The sequence below is a fragment of the Periplaneta americana genome, chromosome 13 (genome assembly GCF_040183065.1).
Source record: "Periplaneta americana isolate PAMFEO1 chromosome 13, P.americana_PAMFEO1_priV1, whole genome shotgun sequence".
NCBI lineage: Eukaryota > Metazoa > Arthropoda > Insecta > Blattodea > Blattidae > Periplaneta > Periplaneta americana.
In genome coordinates this window covers 13,895,676-13,920,977 of record NC_091129.1, presented here as the reverse complement: position 1 = coordinate 13,920,977, position 25,302 = coordinate 13,895,676, and the positions used below count along the sequence as shown (strand labels likewise).

At 34.5% G+C, this 25,302-nt stretch overlaps 1 protein-coding gene across 1 annotated transcript in view; it reads left to right on the top strand.

Annotated features, from left to right (window-relative positions):
• LOC138711760 (tubulin gamma-2 chain) overlaps positions 1-22,605 on the top strand; it is a 52,381-nt gene extending 29,776 nt beyond the window's left edge. Inside the window, exons 6-10 of the mRNA XM_069842941.1 lie at positions 2,849-2,960; positions 4,146-4,277; positions 11,654-11,836; positions 13,734-13,925; positions 22,432-22,605. Coding sequence (XP_069699042.1) covers positions 2,849-2,960; positions 4,146-4,277; positions 11,654-11,836; positions 13,734-13,925; positions 22,432-22,449 — 637 coding nt within the window. The 3' untranslated portion in view covers positions 22,450-22,605. The remainder of the gene's footprint in view (positions 1-2,848; positions 2,961-4,145; positions 4,278-11,653; positions 11,837-13,733; positions 13,926-22,431) is intronic.
• The last annotated feature ends 2,697 nt before the right edge of the window (positions 22,606-25,302 follow it).

The following is a 25,302-nucleotide window of genomic DNA, read 5'->3' as shown; positions in this document are numbered from 1 at the left end:
TGAGGGCGGCAATGAACCTCCGGGTTCCTTAAAAGCCAGTAAGTAAGTAAAATAAAATGAAATAAATTAAATTAAATTTAGTTAAAATAAATTTATTAAAACGAAATAAAATGAAATGAATTAAAATACAATAAAATGAATTGAAATAAAGTCAATTAAATTTATTGAAATGAAATGAAAATAATATAAATTAAAATAAATTGAATAACAATAAAATAAATTAATATAAATTGAATTAAATGAAGCTGGATTAAAATAAAGTGAATTATATTAGAATAAATTAATATAACATAAAGTAAGTTAAATTAGAATAAACTGAAATGGAATAAACTAAAATAATTTAAATTTAATTAAAACAAACTTTTACAATAACATACAGTATAGTGAAATAAAATGGAATGAATTAAAATACAATAAATTAAATTAGAATGAAATAAAATATAGTAAAGTAAAATAAATTAATTACAATAGAATAAAATGGAATAAATTAATTTAAATTTAAATAATATGAAATAAATTAAATTAAAATAAAGTGAATCAAAATAAAATAAAATTAAAAGGAATGAAATAAAAATAAAATAAATGAATAGAAAATAAATGATAAAAAATAAATTGTTACAAGAAAAATAAAACAAACAAAATCAAACAAAATTAAATCAATTTAAAACAAATGAATTAAATATAAAGTAAATTAAAATGTTGTTGTTGTTGTTTTCTAATGCCAGGCGTTTGACAATAAAGTCATTTGACCTCTTGCACTCCAATATTTTTCAAAGATATTATCATGACCAGCCACTGAAGCACAGATTTTGAGGTGTTCCGAATCCATTTCTTGGTTTGAGTTGCACAATGGGCAGTTAGGGGACTGATATATTCCAATTCTATGCAAGTGTTTGGCCAAACAATCATGGACTGTTGCCAATCTAAATGCAGCTACAGACGATTTGCGTGGTTAATTGGGAATCAACTGTGGATTCTGATGCAGAGAGTTCCATCTTTTCCTCTTAAGATTGTGTTATCAAATTTCGTTTGTTGAAGTCTATGTAGATTTAATAAATCTTTTCGCAGAGTAATACGTAGATTTAGTAACAGGTCTGTAAGTAGCAGTGCTGCCCTTCTTTGCTAAAGCATCCGCATTCTCGTTTCCCAGGATTCCACAATGGGATGGTATTCATTGGAATACAATTCTTTTATTGAGTGTTACTAATTGAGAGAGCATTTTAGTTATTTCTGCTGTTTGAGATGAAGGTGTGTGTTTAGAGACTATTGATAGAGTAACTACTTTAGAGTCTGACAATATAACTGCATTTTTAAATTTATTGATGTGGCATAGAAGATTCCTGAGACTTTCACTAATTGCAATGATTTCTCCATCAAAACTTATTCCATATCCAAGAGATCTATAAAGTGAGAAGAGACAGCACGTAACACCTGCACCGGCACCTTGTTCTCTGGAGATCAAGGATCCATCGGTGTATAAATGAAGCCAGTTTTGTGGAGGGTACCTAATATTAATTGTCTCTAGAGACAATTGTTTCATTATTTCAGTGTTTACTTCTGATTTCAGTATTTCTTCTGTTAAATTTAGATTATACTCTATATTTAATAGAGTTAAAGGGTTTGATTTAATATGAAGATTCCACTGCAAGAATGATGGATGTCATTTGGAATACATTTTGCAGGAGAAGCAATTGAAAGTTTGAAATGCATAGCGCTCAAAGCTTAACTGTGATTTTCCGATCATTACTGGACAATGACTATCAGTGTTAATGCCATATAACTCTCTATGTACATTCTATATGTCTTAAGCTATGCATTGACAGTCTTGGTTCATTTTCGACAAGAAAGTGACATCCATCATTCTTGCAGTGGACTCTTCAAATGTAAGTTTTCTTTTAAATTCGGGACGTTGATTTTCTGTTTTAATTCTTGAACCATGGATATGAAACTTTTTTGGGTTTTTAATCTACAGAGAGGATTGTATGAATGCCAATTGTTTCCTGGTAATCTAATCTGATAAGTTTTTCATATTGAATCAGTGCTTTTTCTTCTATTGTCATTTTGATGCTGTTAATATTAGTGAGGAATCTCATAGAATCTATTGGAGTTGTTTTGATTCCACCAGTAATGAGTCTGAGGGCTTGGTTTTGAACATGTTCTATTTCGTTTATGAAAGGTGAAGTAATTAAAATTTCTCCACAGTACATCAGCACTGGCTGTATAAACATTTTGTACATAGTATTCAAAGTATTTCTAGAGCATCCCCATTTCTTTCCTGCTAGTCTTTTCAATAGGGAGTCAAATGACTTTTTCAGAAATGTATTTCAAATGGTTGCTCCATGTTAACTTACTGTCGAAAATAACTCCAAGCTATTTGGATTCATAGGACTACAAACATTGTCCTGCTGCTTAAGAAAGTTAATTTAAAACTCCAAGATCTTAAATCTTTATTTTTATATTTGAAATTTTCAAAAAATAAAATTACATTTTTCCTTAATGGGATAAGATAGGGAAAAAACTGTTTTCACAGCTTATTCTGTGTTCTTTTAGGAGTAAGACAGTGAAAGAAATTTTGTTCTAACATAAAAACTCTGGGTCAAAGACTAAAACAAATTTCAGTTTTCACTTTAAAAATTACTTCCCTGCCCTCCCAAACATATTTGAGGGGTTTATTTTATGTGAAAATCCTTAACTATGCGTTAAGTAATCAGGTAATAAAAAGAGTTCTTGAAATTTAGATAAAAACTGCATGTTTTTCTCTCAAGGGTAGATAAGTATCTTAAGCTAGTAATATAATGGAAACTGATTGTGTGCTCGTGTTTTTAATCCATCGTAACGTTTGCTTCAGGTACCCATCATACATGAACAACGACCTGATTGGGCTGATAGCACCATTGATCCCTACGCCACGGCTGCACTTCCTGATGACAGGATACACCCCTCTCACCACAGATCAAGAGGTACTGACTGTATAGAATCATAGTCATTTATAGTGGTGATTAGGCGGTACCTTTTCCAACTCATATAATACTGATCATTTTACAAACATGGTGGAATTTTGACATCATTTTTTAAATTAAAATACTGCAAAATATTTACTGTAACTTGCATATTTTCGGTCTTACTAATCAATCAATCTTCTTAATGTATCCAGCTGTTTGCCGACAACATAAAGTCCACTATAGTCCACTGTAGTCTATTCAGGTGTTGTTTTTCACGAGAAATGAGGGGTATTTTGATCGGTGTTCATTATAGATGCCTGTTGCTAGTAGCCAGAGTTGGGGTGTAGTCAATATATACTGCAGCTTTAGTAAAGCAACTGGTACTGATGATTTTAATTTACTTCTTTTGTGGTTTATGGATGGACAGTATAGAAGAATGTGTTCCAGATCTTCATCATAGTCGACCTGGTTGGCAAGTTGATATAGCGCTGGCCTTCTGTGCCCAAGGTTGCAGGTTCGATCCCAGGCCAGGTCGATGGCATTTAAGTGTGCTTAAATGCGACAGGCTCATGTCAGTAGATTTACTGGTATGTAAAAGAACTCCTGCGGGACAAAATTCCGGCACATCCGGCGACGCTGATATAACCTCTGCAGTTGCGAGTGTCGTTAAATAAAACATAACATTTTTTTTTTTCTTCATCATGATTATTACACCACAGACAAGTAGGATTTTCAGAAAGGTGAAATCGGTGTAGGTACAATTGAGTGACAATGTGACCTGTTCTGGCTCTTGTTAAAAATGTTTAAACATGTCTGGGCAAGTTTTTGTACATTTCCAGGTCATCTGGTCTTACTAATAAACCGTGTGTAGTTTTTATATGAGACTTAGGCAGAGTTGGGACAGAATACTGTACTATTAAACCATGCATAAGTGATGGATGTACAAGGTGCGGCAAAGGAATCGGACAGTTTTAGAAGGCTGTTTACTGAGCAACATGGAGGGGAGGTTATGGGAATAAGTATAAAGAATGTTAATGGACCAGAATGCCATAAATGTGATATTTAAACCACAACACCTTGTATACATGTTTAGGTTTTGATTAGAATCCAGGGATAACATTAATACAGTTTCTTTCTTTGTATTATTGCCAATGTCATTGTTAGTAAGTGTGCCTGATGTTAACTTAAAATAATGTCTCGCAGGCTGCATCGGTTCGCAAGACAACTGTTCTTGATGTGATGAGGCGTCTTCTGCAGCCCAAGAACATGATGGTGTCAACAGCTCACGATCGCAATGCAGCTCATTGCTACATCTCCATTCTCAATATCATACAGGTATGTTAAGGGAAAATTTTCAGTTTGTGTCTTCCCTTTTCAGTACCAAGAATCCCTTAAATGTGGAAAACAGTTGTGGCCAGATGTAGAAGGGTTAGTAGCTATTGTTCCTGAAACCGAAAATAAATCTCTAAATTTAATCAGTTTTTTTTCATAGCCAATTATATTGTTGTTGTTTGCTAATGCTGAATTTCTGACAATGAAATCATTAATTCTCTCGCTCTCCAGTATTTTTCACTCAAGGACGCCAAGTTGATAGTGGCTGGGCAGTGTTGTATGTATGTATGTATGTATGTATTTATTTATTTATTTATTTATTTATTTATTTACACTGCAAGTGGGCAAGCACCCGGTGGCAGTGGTATACACAATATAAACAATACACAATAAAATTTACAACACATGATACAATTATACAATACACAATACAATTATATACACAACACAATAAGAATACACAATACAATTTAACACAATAAGTACAATTAATAATAAAACATAAAATACCTAATTTTACAATACAACCTACATATGTATAGGCCCTACATAAGTTTCAATAGTCTTTCACTTTACTCTCATCTCACTCACTGTAGTGGCACTATGACGCATTTCACTGACACTTTAGCACACATTTCACTGACACTATAGAACACATTTCATTGACGCTATAAATTATCACTGATCGGAACTATTCACTGCACTGTAAAACCATAACTTCACTGACTCACCTCGCTTCACTGATACAACAGTTCAAATAAGTCAAATAATTACACCCTTATGCATACTTATAAACAGAACTACATTTAAACTAAACATTTCTAGTCTAAGGCCCTCTTACACGCTATTTTTAAATAATCTACAATTAAAACCAAGGGAGTAACTCGTCAGGCTAAATAAATACATGTCACCTTAAAAAATTAAACGTTAAATGTCACCTTAAGGGGAGTCTGTACTGCCATCCCATCAATGTAAAGCAGAGTAATAAAAGATAAAGACCGTAATTTTAATCTGTTACATACAATAATACTTGAAGAATAATCCCAAAAAATTTCAAATGTGTATCTTATGTAAGTCCTGAGAAAAGTGCACCTAAATTAGATGAAATTCACATTGCTGGGATAGGCAGTACAGACTCTCCTTAATTTTAATTTGCACTTTATACACAACTTTTTAAGTTATTCTTGAATCTCCTTAAGGAAGGACAGCCCTCAAAGACCGCTGCAAGTAGGTCATTCCAATCATTTATGTTCTATTTAAAAATGAGAATTTACCTACATCCGTTTTCTGTTTCCTACATTTGATTTTCGTCACTCGCACTGTTGGACTTTGTCCAACACATTTTTATCTTTGATTATTATTCCTCTCATAGGTCATATTTTGACTAACACCCCAATTCTATTCCATTATTGACATTTCTAGATATGTTTACGAAACATTTCATATATATTAATTGCTTAAAACAGTCAGTACTGTTTGAAAGGTACTGGAGTGTGCACCGTTTGACTATATCCAACGCGCTAGCGGCCGTGTAAGCAAATTTGTGCTCTTGCTATTTCTATTTTTCTTAGCAATTTCATTGACAAAAAGAGATATTGTATGTATGTATGTATGTATGTATGTATGTATGTATGTATGCATGCATGCATGCATGTATGTATGCGTGTATGCATGAATGTGTGTATGTATATATGTATACATGTATGTATGTAATTATGCGTGTATTTGTGTATGTGTGTATGTATGTATGCATGCATGTATGTATGTGTGTATGTATGTATAAGAATAGTCTCGTTTACATATTCTAGCTATGTCAAAGTTGAAGACATTCCTGAAATTCTGCAAAAAATGGAAGAAGAAGAAGAAGAAGAGCACAAAAAGAATGCAGCTACTAAGAACAATGAACGTGATAGCGAATTTAGTGACGAAGAATGTGAACACAGTGAGCATGAATCTGAATCAGAACTGGAGGTAGATGAAGTATACAGAGGAGTGTTGAAATTCCAGGTTGTGAACACAGTGAACATGAATCTGAATCAGAACTGGAGGTAGATGAAGTATACAGAGGAGTGTTGAAATTCCAGGTTGTGAACACAGTGAACATGAATCTGAATCAGAACTGGAGGTAGATGAACGTACAGAGTGGAATGTTGAAATTCCAGGTTATGAACACAGTGAACATGAATCTGAATCAGAACTGGAGGTAGATGAAGTATACAGAGGAGTGTTGAAATTCCAGGTTGTGAACACAGTGAACATGAATCTGAATCAGAACTGGAGGTAGATGAAGTATACAGAGGAGTGTTGAAATTCCAGGTTGTGAACACAGTGAACATGAATCTGAATCAGAACTGGAGGTAGATGAAGTATACAGAGGAGTGTTGAAATTCCAGGTTGTGAACACAGTGAACATGAATCTGAATCAGAACTGGAGGTAGATGAAGTATACAGAGGAGTGTTGAAATTCCAGGTTGTGAACACAGTGAACATGAATCTGAATCAGAACTGGAGGTAGATGAAGTATACAGAGGAGTGTTGAAATTCCAGGTTGTGAACACAGTGAACATGAATCTGAATCAGAACTGGAGGTAGATGAACGTACAGAGTGGAATGTTGAAATTCCAGGTTATGAACACAGTGAACATGAATCTGAATCATAACTGGAGGAAGTTGAAGGTGCACAGAGCATTGTTGAAATTCCAGGTTTTGAACACAGTGAACATGAATCTGAGTCAGAACTGGAGGGAGATGAACGTACAGAGTGGAATGTTGAAATTCCAGGTTATGAACACAGTGAACATGAATCTGAATCATAACTGGAGGAAGTTGAAGGTGCACAGAGCATTGTTGAAATTCCAGGTTTTGAACACAGTGAACATGAATCTGAGTCAGAACTGGAGGGAGATGAACGTACAGAGTGGAATGTTGAAATTCCAGGTTATGAACACAGTGAACATGAATCTGAATCATAACTGGAGGAAGTTGAAGGTGCACAGAGCATTGTTGAAATTCCAGGTTTTGAACACAGTGAACATGAATCTGAGTCAGAACTGGAGGAAGATCAAGGTACACAGGGGAGTGTTGAATGATTACAAAATAAGCATATGAAAGTCCATCGATTTGTGTTGAGATTAGGGCACACAAAACTTTTAACTATGGCAGCTGTATATATATATATATATATATATATATATATATATATAACTTTTATTATTGTTGTTGTTATTATTATTATTATTATTATTATTATTATTATTATCATCATCATCATCGTCATCATCATCATCATCATCATTCTTGTCTCGAAAAGAACAGGGCTCAAATATTATATATATATATAGTCTGTATATATTAATACGTAGTATATACATATTAATATATAATATAGCAAAGAATTCGCATATTTAGATAAAAAAACTGATTTCTTGAATAATTAATTGTAGGTTGGACGAAATCCAACGTGCGAGTGATTGTGTAATAATTGGGCATGCGAGTGATGAAAGGTTAAAATCATGATCGTTCCTACCATAGTACGTTGGCTTTTTTAACTGAGCCGTTATGTCTACCCATGCTTTCTGACCTAGATGTGCTCTATACAATGATGTTATTCTAGTTTTCCTACGTCTGTTTTCCAAAGTTTCCCATTTAAGTTCTTTTGTTTGCTAATGCTGAATTTCTGACAATGAAATCATTAATTCCCTCGCTCTGCAGTATTTTTCACTCAAGGACGCCAAGTTGATAGTGGCTTGGCAGTGTTGAAGATGATTTCGATCCATTTCCTCTTGAAGATCACATAAGGGGCAGAGTGGTGGAGGAGATATTCCAATCCTGTGGAGATGCTTGGCCAAGCAGTCGTGGCCTGTAAATAGTCTAAAAATTGCAACTGCATTCTTCCTTGGGTATATAGGGACGTTTTGGGTTGAGACAGATTCCCACCTTTTATTTTTGGAATTGGAGATGATGATTTGTTATAATTTTGTGGTATTGAGAAGTAATTATTCTTGTTGTTGTATAATAGGATAATTGTGTAGCAGGTTTTTGAACTAGCACTCCAGTTGATAGCCAATTATAATTTTCCTTGTTTACTTGTGAGCTCCATGGTGTCTTCTTGGTACAGAATGGCTTGTGTACCAACCTTCTTGTAACTAAGAAATCAGATCCGTCTGTATGGTACAGATTGAATGACTATAAGAGATTATATTGTATTGTATTGTATTTATTAACATTCCATGGTATTCATACATGCTTACAGCTAGAATATGGAACAAGTCAAAAAACTTAATACTATTATAAAGTCTTAATTTATAGTGACAGTCTAGATGAAATATATACAGACGAGATTTACAATATAGTCTACTAGTACAACACATAGTTTTAGTATCAATTTCATGAAGTGTTATTGAATGTCATGAATTCATCTCCAGAATAGAAGGCGTGAGAAATTAGGTACTTTTTTAATTTGGCCCTAAATAATTTTATGTTTTGAGTTTCATTTTTTATATCGATAGGGAGGCTATTAAAAATTTTTACTGCCATATAACGCACTCCTTTTTGATAGCACGATAGACTTGCCGATGGATATACAGAAACAGCATGTGAATTGGAGGATTTCATAAAATTGTAGAAGATACGGGAAGAGCCTAGATGAATTGAATTGAAGAGTTTCAAAAAATTATTGTGAAAATAGCACTCTATACAATGAGCAGAATTTCTCCTCTTATTCAGTAACAATGAAAATTTCTTCTTTGGATTAATATTGGGTTTTTAATGAATCAATCAATCTTCTTAATGTATCCAGCTATTTGCTGACAACATAAAGTCCACTATAATCCACTGTAGTCTATTCAGTTGTTTTTCACGAGAAATGAGGGGTATTTTGATCCGTGTTCATTATAGATGTCTGATGCTAGTAGCCAGAGTTGGGGTGTAGTCAATATATACTGCAGGGCTGTGTCTTCTGCAACTGGTACTGATGATTTTAATTTACTTCTTCTGTGGTTTATGGATGGACAGTATAGAAGAATGTGTTCCAGATCTTCATCATGATTATTACACCACAGACAAGTAGGATTACCAGAAATGTGAAATCGGTGTAGGTACAATTGAGTGACAATGTGACCTGTTCTGGCTCTTGTTAAAAATATTTGAACATGTCTGGGCAAGTTTTTGTACATTTCCAGGTCATTTGGTTTCTTTTGTACAGACTGTAAAATTTTTCCTTTGTCAGAAGAGAGCCAATTGTTGATCCATAGGTTTGTAAAATGAGACTTTACTGAAGCAAAAGCATTGGATAGAGATGTCACTTGAAGAGGTCTTGGTTGCAAATATGTTGCCTGTTTTGCAATATTATCGACTTTCTCGTTTCCAGGTATACCACAATGACTAGGTATCCATTGAAATGTTATTTCCTTTTGGAGTTCTTTTAGTTTACGTAGTTGTTTCTGAATCGGAATAATTCTATGTGCATATAGGTTTGGTACATATTTGATTATATTAAATATAGCCCCCTTGGAGTCGGTAAGTATGCAAATAGATTTTTCAGAAATTTGAGTAACACACTGAAGAGCAGCATCAATAGCTAGCAATTCAGTGTCAAGACTGGAGGAGGATGAACTTGGTATGAAATAACTTTCTTATATTTTGGAATATAATACCCTGCTCCTGATGTCCCATTATTAGGATTTAGAGATCCATCTGTATAAATTTGAAGGTGATTCTTATATGTGCTGCAGAGTAATTCAATGGCATCTAACTTAAGTATGTATGGAGGATTATTTTTGGAATGATTTCCTGGAATTTGTATGCTATGTTCTGGAATCACCCATTTCCATAGAGGAATTTTGTTCACAACTGGAGTTTTAGCAATGAGTGTGTCTGTGATATAGATTGGTATTTCTTCTTTTTTTATTTTATAGAAATTACACAGGATATCATCTGACAGTTTGAAGAACATCTGAGATCTGGATGAGGCTTGCAATTTTAAATGTATTTGTAGATCCTTTTGTAATATATATAGTGTCTGATTGGTTGAATATTACATTCAATTTCTAGGGCAACAGTTGATGTGGTTTTTGGTACTGCTAGGCATAATCTTATGGGTGAGTTTTGAAGAACAGAAATTTTTTGTAAATGAGTTGCTGATGTTCCTCCCTGTATTTCACATCCATAGGTCAATTTTGATCGTATATAAGCATTATAAAACAGACACACTGTCGTGATATCTGATCCCCATTTCCTATTAGCTATGATCTTCAAGAGATTTAATTGTGGTAGATACTGCGAAGCAACATTGGTTAAATGTGTTTTCCATAAAAGTTTTTCATCAAAAATTAATCCTAGGATCTTAGGAGTTGGATTGTACTGAATTTCTTGATTATTCATATAAATGTGAGGTTTATGAATGAATGAATGAATACTTACTTACTGGCTTTTAAGGAACCCGGAGGTTCATTGCTGTCCTCACATAAGCCCGCCATTGGTCCCTATCCTGAGCAAGATTAATCCAGTCTCTATCATCATATCCCACCTCCCTCAAATCCATTTTAATATTATCTTCCCATCTACGTCTCGGCCTCCCCAAAGGTCTTTTTCCCTCCAGCCTCCCAACTAACACTCTATATGCATTTCTGGATTCGCCCATACGTGCTACATGTCCTGCCCATCTCAAACGTCTGGATTTTATGTTCCTAATTATGTCAGATGAAGTATACAATGCATGCAGCTCTGTGTTGTGTAACTTTCTCCATTCTCCTGTAACTTCATCCCTCTTAGCCCCAAATATTTTCCTAAGAACCTTATTCTCAAACACCCTTAATCTCTGTTCCTCTCTCAAAGTGAGAGTCCAAGTTTCACAACCATACAGAACAACCAGTAATATAACTGTTTTATAAATTCTAACTTTCAGATTTCTTGACAGAAGACTAGATGACAAAAGCTTCTCAACCGAATAATAACACGCATTTCCCATATTTATTCTGCGTTTAATTTCCTCCCGAGTATCATTTATATTTGTTACTGTTGTTCCAAGATATTTGAATTTTTCCACCTCTTCGAAGGATAAATCTCCACTTTTTATATTTCCATTTCGTACTATATTCTGGTCACGAGACATAATCATATACTTAGTCTTTTTGGGATTTACTTCCAACCCTATCGCTTTACTTGCTTCAACTAGAATTAACTGCGTTTTCCCTAATCATTTGTGGATTTTCTCCTAACATATTCATATATTTTCGTAACATATGAATGAATGAATAAGTGACTAAATAGACAAATGAATAAATGAATGAATCAATCAATGGATGAATGAATGAATGAATTAACGACACTGAGATGGTGATGTTGTTGTGTCACATTGAATTTTATTTGTTTGTTGTCAGGGTGAAGTCGACCCCACACAGGTTCACAAGTCATTGCAACGGATTCGTGAGCGTAAACTGGCACAGTTCATACCGTGGGGACCTGCCAGCATCCAGGTGGCCCTCTCACGCAAGTCTCCATATATCCAGAGTGCTCACAGGGTGTCAGGTCTCATGCTTGCTAACCACACCAACATCTCATCGGTATGTATTTAGGTGTAACACTAACAACATCTCTCTGTTGTTTGTTAATGAGGACCAGAGTATGAATTAATGGTGGGGGGATAACTTCTAGCCCCAGGTTTTTACATTTGTTGGCAAAGAAGGAGGGTATGGTACCTCGTGCTCCCACCATTAGACATATTACATCAATGTGGGACAGGCTATATTTATCTTTATAGAACGGGATTGTTGGTTCATAGATCCGTTTCTTTTCACTGTCCACCTCATGCGGTTGATCTGCATGTGTCTCAAATCTGATGGTGGGATTGAGAATGTATGCCGAGTTGTTCTTAATGGCAATGATATCAATTCGCCGAACTCTTCCATGTGTGGCTAGTCCCTGCACCTCTTGATGGCCTGTAAACCCTACCTCCTTCAATGCCTCGGCCAGCATAGAACGGACAGCATGGTGATGGATGTTGCGAAGGGGCAGAAGCCAAGGATATGGGGAAGATACATTACAATATTAGATCATCAATCAATCTTCGTAATGTATCCAGCTGTTTGCTGACAACATAAAGTCCACTATAGTCCACTGTAATCTATTCAGTTGTTTTTCACGAGAAATGAGGGGTATTTTGACAATATTAGATCATATTAATCTACTAATTTCCAACATAATATGGTAGAGGTACAGGAAGAAATATAGGCCTACTTTTCATAAATTATTGAACCATTTAGAAAACACCTCTCAACATAAGATGAGATGTAGTAAATAAGTAAAGAAGCAAGACATCATTATTGTTAATAGTATATTACTTACTTACGTACTTTCTTACTCGCTTTTAAGGAACCCGGAGGTTCATTGTCGCCCTCACATAAGCCTGCCATTGGTCCCTATCCTGAGCAACATTAATCCAATCTCTATCATCATATCCCACCTTCCTCAAATCCATTTTAATATCATCTTCCCATCTACGTCTCGGCCTCCCCAAAGGTCTTTTTCCCTCCGGCCTCCCAACTAACACTCAGTATGCATTTCTGGATTTGCCCATATGTGCTACTTGCCCTGCCCATCTCAAACATCTGGATTTAATGTTCCTAATTATGTCAGGTGAAGAATACAATGCGTGCAGTTCTGTGTTGTGTAACTTTCTCCATTCTTCTGTAACTTCCTCCCTCTTAGCCCCAAATATTTTCCTAAGAACCTTATTCTCAAACACCCTTAATCTCTGTTCCTCTCTCAAAGTGAGAGTCCAAGTTTCACAACCATAAAGAACAACCGGTAATATAACTGTTTTATTAATTCTAACTTTCAGATTTTTTGACAACAGACTGGATGATAAAAGCTTCTGAACCGAATAATAACAGGCATTTCCCATATTTATTCTGTGCTCAATTTCCTCCCGAGTATCATTTATATTTGTTACTGTTGCTCCCAGGTATTTAAACTTTTCCACCTCTTCAAAGGATAAATTTCCAATTTTTATATTTCCATTTCGTACAATATTTTGGTCACGAGTCATAATCATATACTTTGTCTTTTTGGGATTTACTTCCAAGCCTATCTCTTTACTTGCTTCAAGTAAAATTCCCGTATTTTCCCTAATCGTTTTTGGATTTTGTCCTAACATATTCACGTCATCTGCATAGACAAATAGTATATTATTATTATTATTATTATTATTATTATTATTATTATTATTATTATTATTATTATTAATATTGTACATGGCATTGTGATTTTACCCTCTTTGGTGATATTTGGTATTATTTGGCAACACTGAAGACATGGCCAAATTAGTCTTTTTAGGAACTGCTCTTATGTGATCCTCACTATAGCTGACGCGCCCTTTTTAAACCCCGCTAACTAACTAACTTGAACACAAGGCTTCATGGATTTGTGAAAGTTATTTGTGAGTAATTTTTTTTCTTACAGCTGTTTGATCGTGCACTTCAACAGTATGACAAGCTCAGAAAGAGAGAGGCCTTTCTGGAGCAGTTCAGAAAAGAAGCCATGTTTAAGGACAACTTGGAGGAACTGGACCACTCGAGGGAAGTGGTCCAGGAGTTGGTGGACGAGTACCATGCTGCCACACGCCCAGACTATCTCTCCTGGGGGACAGACCAGGTAGGAATTCATCAGCATTCCCAACTGTACATGTACGATAATAGTAATATGCGTTACAAGAGCGGTATGTTGAAGTTTTCATGCTCGAGGAAAAGTTTGAAAAAGCGAAACGTAGTTGAGCTTTTTCAATTTCCGAGAATTGAAAGAAAACATACCGCTTGTGTATCGTACATTATTTTGTGCGAAGATCGTTTATTACATACGTGAAAGAGGAATTTCTAATTAGTTGCAATGAAATCTCCATCTTGGTTTCTGTTTAATGACGGCAAATTTGCAAAACAAAAATATCTATCTTCAACATTGTTGCTTTAAAATGTTTTACTATACTCCAGCAGGCCGTGATATACATCTGTCTTTTTTTCCCCCAGTATATAAATGCGAACTTAAAACAAACGGTAAGGTTATGTAATGATTTATTTTTCATTTTAATATTTTAACAATATTATTTATATAACATATTGCAGTAATAACATTGGCATCTGGAATCTTGTTGATTTTTTCACGGCTTCCTTAATGTTACTTGCATCACGAATGCAGTAACTTTAGTGGAGTAGTAGACTTTACTTAATTTTTGCAAATATTTAAAAACAATAATTAACAGTGCAATTTAGGTGAAATTGCAATGGTAAGTTTCCAATTTATAATTATTGCTATATTGAACGTCTCTAAAAATAATATGTTAAAAGCCTAAAGCAGTAAAATCAATATGTCACTTAAGCGGTAAGAAGAGGGAAAATGTTATGTGTGTTAGGTTGGGAATACTGAATGTGGAATTTTACATTTTCCACGGATTGGTTTTGTGCGGAAACCAAGCAAATACACACGATCTCGCACAAAATACATTAAGGGCCGGTATTATAAATGCCGTTTAAACCTTATGTTTAGTTTAAACTGAAGTTTTTCGTTCTGCTTAGTATTATAAACATTAACTGCCAGTTAATCTTGAGTTAACTTGAGTTTAACTTGAGCGGCAGTTCTCTGCCATTTAAACTGCAGTTCAAGGCTCAACAGTGCAAGATGGCGGTTCCCGCATTACACATGGATATTGCAGATGTTTTCCAGGAACTTATGAGTGATGATATGTGAGTGGTCAGTATTACTGAACGACCACGGCGGCCAAGAATTTTTCGAAATAGAGTGCGCCACTTTGAAATATACATAAATGAACTTAAGTTTTAAAACAGATTGAGGTTTTCGAAGCAGACAGTCCTAACCTTCAAAATTAGGCTTAGGCCCAGTTTCTTCAACCTTTGTTAAATTATAACAGTGTGTTATTCCATTTTAACTGTAAACTTAACAGTTGAAGCATTTCTTCAACTACAGTTAGTACTAATAGGCTGTTAAACCTATGTTAATTTAACTGCCCAATTTCAAGCAGTTACATCATTTAACTCTCTGTTAGCATAGAAGTATCCAATATTGCCGGTGCGTTAGATGCTGAACTTATATATCTGGATTATTTAGAAAATGATATCCATGAATGCATAAACAGAGGGGATGATTTCTGTGATTTGAAGACCAGAAGTTCATACAAAGGTATAGACTATTTTCTGCCAAACCTCACTTTTCGCTTTCAACGTAGATCCATTTGTTTGTTTATTCTCATTAATTGGTTTACACTGTGAGATAATTTCCAGCAGAAGGTTTCTTTCGAACGAAGAGAAATTAGTCCCACGATTTCTTTTTGTTCCAGTGTTTTCCATTTCATAATAGCAATACCAATACTCCGCTCCATGCTATTGTGATACAGACGAGGAAAGAAGCAGAAATCAAACCTGAGAGAATAGAAAGACTTCTATCCTCTCTGAATCTAACAACGGAAACAAGCGAGAATCGCAATTGTCAGAGTTCAGAAAACAGAAGTGAGCCTATACTTGGTTATAGGTTATGGTTAAACTCTAGAATCTCTGGTCCTAACAGAGAGTTAACAAACAGAATGTTAAAATGTGAAATGTAAAGTTGAAGAAACGCAATATTTTTAACAGCAATTCATACTTTTAACTTACAGTTAATTAACACTATGTTAGGTGCATTTTAACAAAGGTTGAAGAAACCAGGCCAGTATTATAAACATTAACTACCAGTTAATCTTGAGTTAACTTGAGTTTAACTTGATCAGCAGTTCTCTGCTGTTTAAACTGCAGTTCAAGGCTCAACAGTGCAAGGTGGCGGTTCCCGCAATACACATGGATATTGCAGATGTTTTCCAAGAACTTATGAGTGACGATAAGTGAGTGATCAATATTACTGAACGACCACGGCGGCCAACAATTTTTCGAAATAGAGTGCACCACTTTGAAATATAAATAAATGAACATAAGTTTTAAAACAGGTTGAGATTTTCGAAGCAGACAGTCCTAACCTTCAGAATTAGGCTTATAGTCCTAACCTTGTTTCGAAAAATTGAAACTCAGATACAACATGCAACAGAAAAATGAGAAAGTGCAAAAATATGTGTTTTAGGGTTTGAATTTAAAGATTATTTGAAAAGATACATGATTTCTTTTTTATCTTTGAAAGCATTCTGTTGAATCTCTGCATCAGTTACTAGTTGCGCGGCGCTATTTTTCCTCTGGTAGTAGACATACTGAAAACGATGGAAGATTTTGGAGGTGTCCGTAAATCTACCATAAACCTATTGCACATTGTACTGTGTGTGGCAGACAATCTCCTGGTAATATTTACTATGGGATCTGATTTATAAACACTAATATTACCTAATTTTATTAGACTAATAAAAATAATTTTATTGTTTGACTGAATTCTGTTTCATAAATATTCTAGACAACACATAAAATACGCACACTAATATTATTACTTCATTACTCATTTGATTCTGTACGGAGTTACATCGCGAATGGTCATGCAAGGTTTAGTTTGGTTGCATTGTGTTTGGGGGTATAACGTTGGTAGCGAGGGTTAAGAAACTATTTGAGGTTAAGTCTGACAAGCATACTGAAGTACGCGGTATTGGTCCTCTTTAGGTTTTTTTAGGATACTCTCTCTGATATCAAAGAACAAAGATGTTTCTTAATGAAGATTCTCCACGAGCGTCGGCTATTTTAAATCCATATAATTACACAGTTGCGATGTTCTTCTTTTCTTTCCTAGCAGTAATACCAATCGTATTCCACTACGGTTTAACTTAACTGAGACTCTGTAATACGGCACGTTGAGTTAAACTCATGGTTTAACTTAGGTTTAACATAATCTTTAGATTAACCATATTTATAAAACCGGGCCTAAAGGTGATATGTTTCAGTTGTATGAACACTAATAAGTACAATAAGATTATTGAAGACTAGCTGTACCCGTGCGCTCCGCTGCACTTATTAGAAATAAATATAAAGTAATTACATAATTAAAATAGAACATTGAGTCCAGGGAACATTCGTGTTTGATAGAAGAATAAATCGTTTAATATGCTACTTAATTTAAATTGTATTTAAATAATTGAAATGCTATCTTTTGGTTCAGAGACCACTCATTTGGTGCAAATATAATTCGTTTAACAGTTTTCTAAATTAGTCTTGAATGCATCCTTTAATAAATCACTCCAAATTAATAGAGTTGATTGTGTACGAAGATCATTTTTATGTTAACCTTACTGTGCATTTTTTTTGTTAAGTTTATTTTATTCACGCCTTAACATCTGTGGTCATGTCGCGTGTTTAGAATGTGTGGGTATATCAGTAGGCCGTTTTTACTCTTGTTGAGTTCCTGTTTCTATTGTGTTGTAGATGGCTTGTGTTCATGGAACTGATTATAGACTTTGATTAATGTTTTTGGTATTGGTAATTGAGGCAGTGATGAATAATGGCATGTATCTTTCCAATTCGGCATTTGCCTTTATGACTAAGGGAAATCATTCAGTTCTGAGCAAGTGATAGAGAAATAAGCTCCACATGGCTGCAGTTTCAACATTTGGCACCATGAAATACGAACTTTTCTTTTGTATATACCGGTATTTATTCAATTATTGGGCAAAATCTCGTATCCGGAACTAGCCTAGTCCCTTTGGTGCTGATTAAGAGGGATTCTACTGCATTAAGATTTTTTGACATGTTTTATATTCTAGCTGTGAAGCGATGTACAAATACCATGGAATGTAAATCTGTATGTCAAAGGTAGGGGACAGTCTGTCACAAATACTGAATTTTACAGGAGAGCTAAATTTATTTATTTATTTAATAATAACATATACATAAAAACGTTACATTAAAATACCCCGAAAGAGCAAAGCTCGTGTTCGGGACAGTTCCGTTACATAAATATACATACTTTGTAGACAAAATACTTAAGAAAAAAGGTCACATAAAGATGATAATAAAATTAGTAAATAGTAATACTAGTAATAACTGAGTGAAAAAAGAGACGATGTTGAGATTGGTGGATTAATATTAAATTATTATTAGTAGTATAATTAGTACAGATCATGTTGCTATAGTAACCAAAATAAGATAAAAAAGTATACTTAGGGTAGAAATAAACTTGTTTTACAATACATGGTACATAATATAAATGCAGGGAAGTCTGTCATATAAATTTTTTCTGAAAATTTCATTGCTTAAAGTAGTCAATTCTGGATGAAATTTTATTATCGAATTATATAGCCGTGGACCATAATTTGTACTGTGTAGTAAAGCAGCAGATGTGAAACATTTAGGTTTAACTAATTTAAGAATGAAAGTGCTCTTTAACATGATACCTTATGGCTAACTCACTTATTATTTCATGTAGAAGTTAGTGCTTTGCACCGCTGAAAAGAGAGCGAAAAATAAAATAGAAATATGCAAAAACTCAATTTCGTAAAAAATGGACATAGTACCCTTTACTTCCAGTGTACAGATTAATAAATACAATACAAATTTATTTCAAACTAACTTTAACAGGATCTGCCAATGATGAAATATACAGTTCTCTTTTTTTTAATTGAAAGGTACATGGGAAAAACGATCAAGGTCACAATTCTGTTAAGGGCGATGTCATTATCTAATTCACTGTATTAGTACAAATTTTAATGTTGTTTTTACCAAAAGTGGTAAAGGAGAACTAAAACCACGGATACACTCATCATTTCCTTCATTTCAAGTAGAAACACCAATAAATTTTGCAGTAATATACTGAAATAGATCATTATCTCACCCTTAATGGAAATGTGACATTGATTGTTTTTCCCGTGTACCCTTCAATTATTTAATAGCATGGTAAAAGTTAAAAAAATATTCAGAGAATGTGTTCCTATTATACAGAGTGATTTATATAGAACTAACACATTTCTTTCTTTCGTTATTTCAAAACGAATGATGTTAGCCACAATTTGTTATACTCCAAATGCAGAGTATCTTTGGGAGATTATTAATTTTTCTAGCAAATGTTGAAAATTCTTTATTTATTTGGCTGTAAATTTACTTAATGACCAGTTTTTAACGTCAGATTAAGCAGGAGATTTGATTCCCTGTCACGAGATGCGCAGATATTTATTCTTTATTCTGTATTATTTATTCTTATCAAAATGATTTTTCTTTTAGTTATCAGTTGTTTCCAATTTGTTTACCAGTCCCAGTATTGTGTTTCTTTGGGGGGATTACGAACACCAAATTCTCTCTGGTATGCCCTTTGAGTAGCTGTAATTGAATTCGTAATCCAGTATTGCTTCACAAGGAAGAGTCATTGATTTAATGTGTACTGCATTTTCAGTGACTAAAACAAAATGTCGAAAACAGCTGCCAACAATAAGGAATAAAAGATAAACATCTGCGTATCTCGTGACAGGGAATCAAAACTTCTGCTTAATTTAACGTTAAAAACTGGTCATTAAGTGAATTTCCAGCAGAATAAATAAAGAATTTTCAACATTTGGTTACATATTTACACAGGTGGCTCACTCATGAATCCAGATGGAGGAGCTGGAACAGGTGCTACTTGTCCATATTTTCCATTTTATAAAAATGTTGGCAAATGTACAACAAATTTTGATGGTGAACTTGAAGTTATTTACACAGCTCTCCAAAATGTTTTTCCTTGGTTACAGAAATGCAAAAATATAGTTATCTTATCTGATTCCAAAGCTGCAATCCAGGCAGTTATACCAAAACTACTTCCGACTTGACAGCTTATAGAGAAGGGGGAGCAATGTTGCCATGTTGCCCATCTTTCGTGTAAGCGAGCGCGCTGCCGATAGAGTGCAGTAATGAACGGCTGACATGAACACATACATTTCTAACCAATTTGTTGAACACTAGGGATTAAAATTTGTGTACATTATTATTTTTATTAGCCTACAATAATAATAATAATAATAATAATAATAAGAATAATAATAATAATAATAATAATAGTAGCAGTAGTAGTAGTAGTACCGGTATTCTTCAATGTAAATACCGTTAGGCGTCGAAAGGACTGTAAACTGTAAAAACAGTTTTAATTTAATATGAAGCCTCTACTTTTATGAGTGTCGGTATTCTTCAATGTAATATTGTTAGAAAGGCATTGAAAAAATTGTAAACTGTAAAAATATTTGTAATTAAAAATCTGCACGGCGTTTTTCTTTTCAAATATTGGTAACAGTGCTCTTATTAATTTTAACACAAGCAACAGTTCCCATTACGACTTGCGCCAAAGATAAAAGAGGCCGCCATTATCTTTTCTCCTGTCAAAATACTCTCTTTCATAACACATCATCTCTCGCATTTGACTCTTTAACGGGACACCTTGTCCAATATTCTTTATTCTCCGCCTGCCTTTCCTTCCTTCCGACATTGCACAAGTCATCTGTTTAAAAACTCTAGCAGAAACTAGAAAACACACACTCCACCAATGACAACGAAGATAATAGTGTAATATAATTTAAACACAATAATTATTTATACACTAAAACAATAATACAACTAAATAATATTTTTAATTCACACAAAGCACGCGTTAACCAGCCAACTCAGTCATTCCGGCCACTGTATTCACCACTAGGCCCTGGTATTCACGTGCAACTTGTAAACATAGACACGGCAACACCGTCCCGTTACCATGGTTACGCATCTCTTGTGATTGGTTGATTTGAATGGTTGCCATGGTAACATGCTAAAGGCACCATTTGTCAGGTCGGAAGTTGTTTTGGACAGACCATAGTACAACTACTTTTGCTAAATTAGAAAAAATTAAGGAAATCCATTGTATGTTAAGGCAGATTCAAAATTTAAATAAGACCTTAGTTCTCCAATGGATCCCAGTCCATTGTGGAATATATGGTAATGAGAAAACTGATATGTTGGCCAAGAAAGGAACTAGAATAAACTTAAAGAAGAACTACAGTTTTTCATGCGTCCATAAAACGAGATATCAAAAGAAAAAGTAACAGCAATTACCACACTATTTCTCCAAGTGAACATCAAAATTCAAGATGGAACAATTTACTAGAAGATTTAAAATCGATTCCTGAAGTAGCACGAAAATCTGCTGTGGCCATGTTCAGACTGATTACTGGTCATGACTGTCTTACAAAACATCTACATCGAATCGACTTATTGGACTCTGCTAAATGTTTATTGTGCAAGAAAGAAGATGCCATGGACATGGAACATTTAAAAATCTGTGAATCTCTGGAAAATTTTATGAACCTTACATCTAAATATTGGGAAGCAAGAAGGAGAATGACTTCACTGTTAAATATTGAGCATTAGACACACACACACATGCGTACATACACACACTATAGAGGTTAGTAATCTCCCAAAGATACTCTACATTTGAGGTATAACAAATTATGGCTAGCATAATTCGTTTTGAAAGAAAGATATGTGGTGTAACAGAGGTTTACTCCTCCGAAATGCCAGACACCATCATGTTCAATCCTTAATTGCAACTGCTTTGAGAAAAAAGTCTCGGACAGTAGAAGAGGAAGTTTTTTGCCTTGCTACTAATGGCTCCTCTAGACGTATTGACATCATAGCGTATTCCGAGACTACCAAGAAAGGATATATAATTGATCCTACCATAAGGATTGAAATGGGGAGTAGCCATCCGGAGGATGTCAATCAAGAAAAGATCAAAATTTATCTGCCAACAGTTGATTACTTCAAAGCAAAATACCAGCTTGAAGACATTGAGGTGATTGGTCTTCTTATTGGAGCTCGTGGTGTGATTCCCAAGTTCTTTGAAAGCTTCAGGAAGACTTTTGAACTACCACAGACACTTACTGCTGACATCATAACTTCAGTTTTGAAACGCTCTTGCCAAATTCTGAGTCATCATATTCACTCTGTTTAATTTTTTTTATTTATTCACTTTCTATTCATATATGTTTATTTTAATTTTCTTTCTACAAAATTTATGTAAACATTTAATATTGCAAAATTCATGTAGGAGAGAATACTGAGTCCTTCTGGGCTACCTCCAATGGGAGGCAATTATTATTATATATATATATATATATATATATTAAATCACTCTGTATGTTAATTTGCATAAAGTTACTATGTAGCAAGTAAAATATGTTTTTTGGTTGCAGGTGAGCGTTGAAGCATAACAGCCTGCTTCCAGCATCAATCATCATATACAATATATAAGCATTCTTCATAATACCTTGCATATTTACACCTGATGTAAGCACATGTTACTCAAATTTTAGTGTACAAATCTTAAATCTTGTAAGTGAATAGAAAAATGAAACTTCTAAAGTTTAGTAGTCTTTCATTCCATTCTGTAAACATTCGGAAAGCTTCTCCTTACCCTCCATTAAATTAAATAAACTTTTTTTTTTCGTTTAATTTTCTTCCTTAAACTGAAGTGGACCCAATCAGAATTAATCTCCAATTGCCCAAATGACTACAGTGCATGCTGCTTATTGCGGTCACTTTTAAATGCTGCTAATATAACATTAACCAACTGATAACAATGACCGAAAAAAAGCTGTTTTAATTTGCAATATAAGGGATTAATCTTGCACAGAATAGGCACCGATGGCAGGCTTATGTGAGGGCGGCAATGAATCTCTGGTTTCCTTAAAAGCCATAAGTATGTAAATACAGTGAAACCTCTCCTTACGGACACCCTCCAAGATACAGACACTTTTCATATACAGACAGATTTTTATGTCCCAACTGAAATAATATAGAAATAATGATAAATTTAATTCTCGTTTACGGACACTCTCAGACACGGACACGGACAGCTGTTTCACAGTCCTAAAGCTTGCTTTACCTCCTGACTGCGGACAGAACTTGAATTTGAAGACCTAATGCGTTACAAAAATGGAACATTTAGTTTCGAGAACTGTACAGAAATTCCTTAACATGAAAGAAGACAACAAGGGTCTCGTAGGCTACCACTAGCCCACCCGGCTACCCCTTGTTGGAAGCGGGTGGATAAACAAAATCATAAAATTTAACTTGTCTGCGATCGTGAAATTGTATTCAACACATAATAGGGTTAGTACAGTAGGATTATTCTCTTCAGTTCAATCAGTTGTTCTGTTTCGAGAGACATGTCACCTGAACGTAAAGGTTAAGTTGAAAACTGTAAATTACAGTACCGCATAACTGCAGACCTAGAATAAAATTGCATGGCACAGTATTGTATTTTCCTTTTTCGGTCTTACCTACTATAGTTCAAAGTTGCAAAGAATTTACTATATTTAGAATTAAACTACAGTAATACATTTAATTTAAAGCGTGAAGGGATACATAATAGATATTATAAATTTACTGTTATATTGGGGAGCCTCCCTCCCAATAAAGGACACCTCCCAGATGTGGACAGATTGTTACGTCCTTTCAATGTCCGTAAATGAGAGGTTTCACTGTATATAAATCTACAAGACAATACTATACTACCAGCACTTAAAAAAAAACATCTAGTATTGTATCGTCTTTCTTTTTCACCACACATGTATATATGCAAATACTCCGCACATATTTTTTCTGGAATGTAGCAAAGAAAAATTAGGGTGCGTGCATTATTTGAAATAAGGTTAGTACTGTTTTGCCTCAAACACTGGATCCCGTTATACTATAGTGTTGTTCACCCTCACACCTTGGTCTGTGTGGCGTAGAGTTGGGCAACACTATTCTTTTTCAGAAGTCAATTCCAATGATTCAATAATACATTACGAATTGGTTGTAATGATTTGTTCACGATTCTTCCTAGTCTGCGATTCCAACTATTCTTTTGAATCATCAATGAACGACTCATAGGACTCTTCCCTTTCCAAACCATGGTGTTCCTTAAAACAAATTGATATTTTATTTAGTTTTGGAGTACATCGTTATGTAGGATTAATTTCTTGATTTTCTGTCCTAAAATTACAGTGCGTGGATTATTTGATGGCGCGGAGTATTTGTGTATATACAGTATTTACCCAACACAAGACTGTCAATCGATCCTTCGCAGTTTTACACCCTTTATCAATTTCACACACTTATAAGTGTGCTCATTCAAGGCACCACAATGAAGTCCAGTCTCGTTTGTATTGAAAGCACATGTCGGAGGGACTTCTTAAATAATTTTCAGCCACTCCTCTTCTATCCATCTTTCAGCTGCACAGAAATCAGCATCCTTCTGCTCACCATGCTTTCATTTGTACACAATCTTTTCCTGTTTCTTCAGTGAAACCATCCATCTGTTGCTACAAACTCGTCTTTTCCCATTTTGTTAGCAATTCCTCAGCTTTTTCTTTTATGAGAGGTCCATCAACACGACCATCTTGTTCTTGAACATTGGTAAACCATAGTTCTAAAGATTACTCAACCCACAGTCTTTCCCACCATGTTTCCACTTACAGTTTAAGTTTCTGTTTTCCTTCATCGTTCTTAAAATACTGTCTCTGTTTGTTAACAGCTTGTAGAAAAGGTACTTGTGAAATTTGTAACTGCATTGCTGCGACTTATTTTTGGTTATTTGTCATAGTGTTCAGTAATTTAAAGTTTATCTCCAATGTTTAAATCTTTACAATTATTTTGCACACTTTACATAGTTTCATGGCAACAATATCAAGATCAATCTTCTTAATGTATTCAGCTGTTTGTTGAAAACATATAGTCCACTGTAGTCTATTCAGTTGTTGTTTTTCACGAGAAATGAGGGGTATTTTGATTGGTGTCCATTATAGATGCCTGTTGCTAGTACCCAGAGTTGGGGTGTAGTCAATATATACTGCAGGGCTGTGTCTTCTGCAACTGGTACTGATGGTTTTAATTTACTTCTTTTGTGGTTTATGGATGGACAGTATAGAAGAATGTGTTCCAGATCTTCATGATTATTACACCACAGACAAGTAGGATTATCAGAATGTGAAATCGGTGTAGGTACAATTGAGTGACAATGTGACCTGTTCTGGCTCTTGTTAAAAATGTTTGAAAATGTCTGGGCAATGCAAATCAAG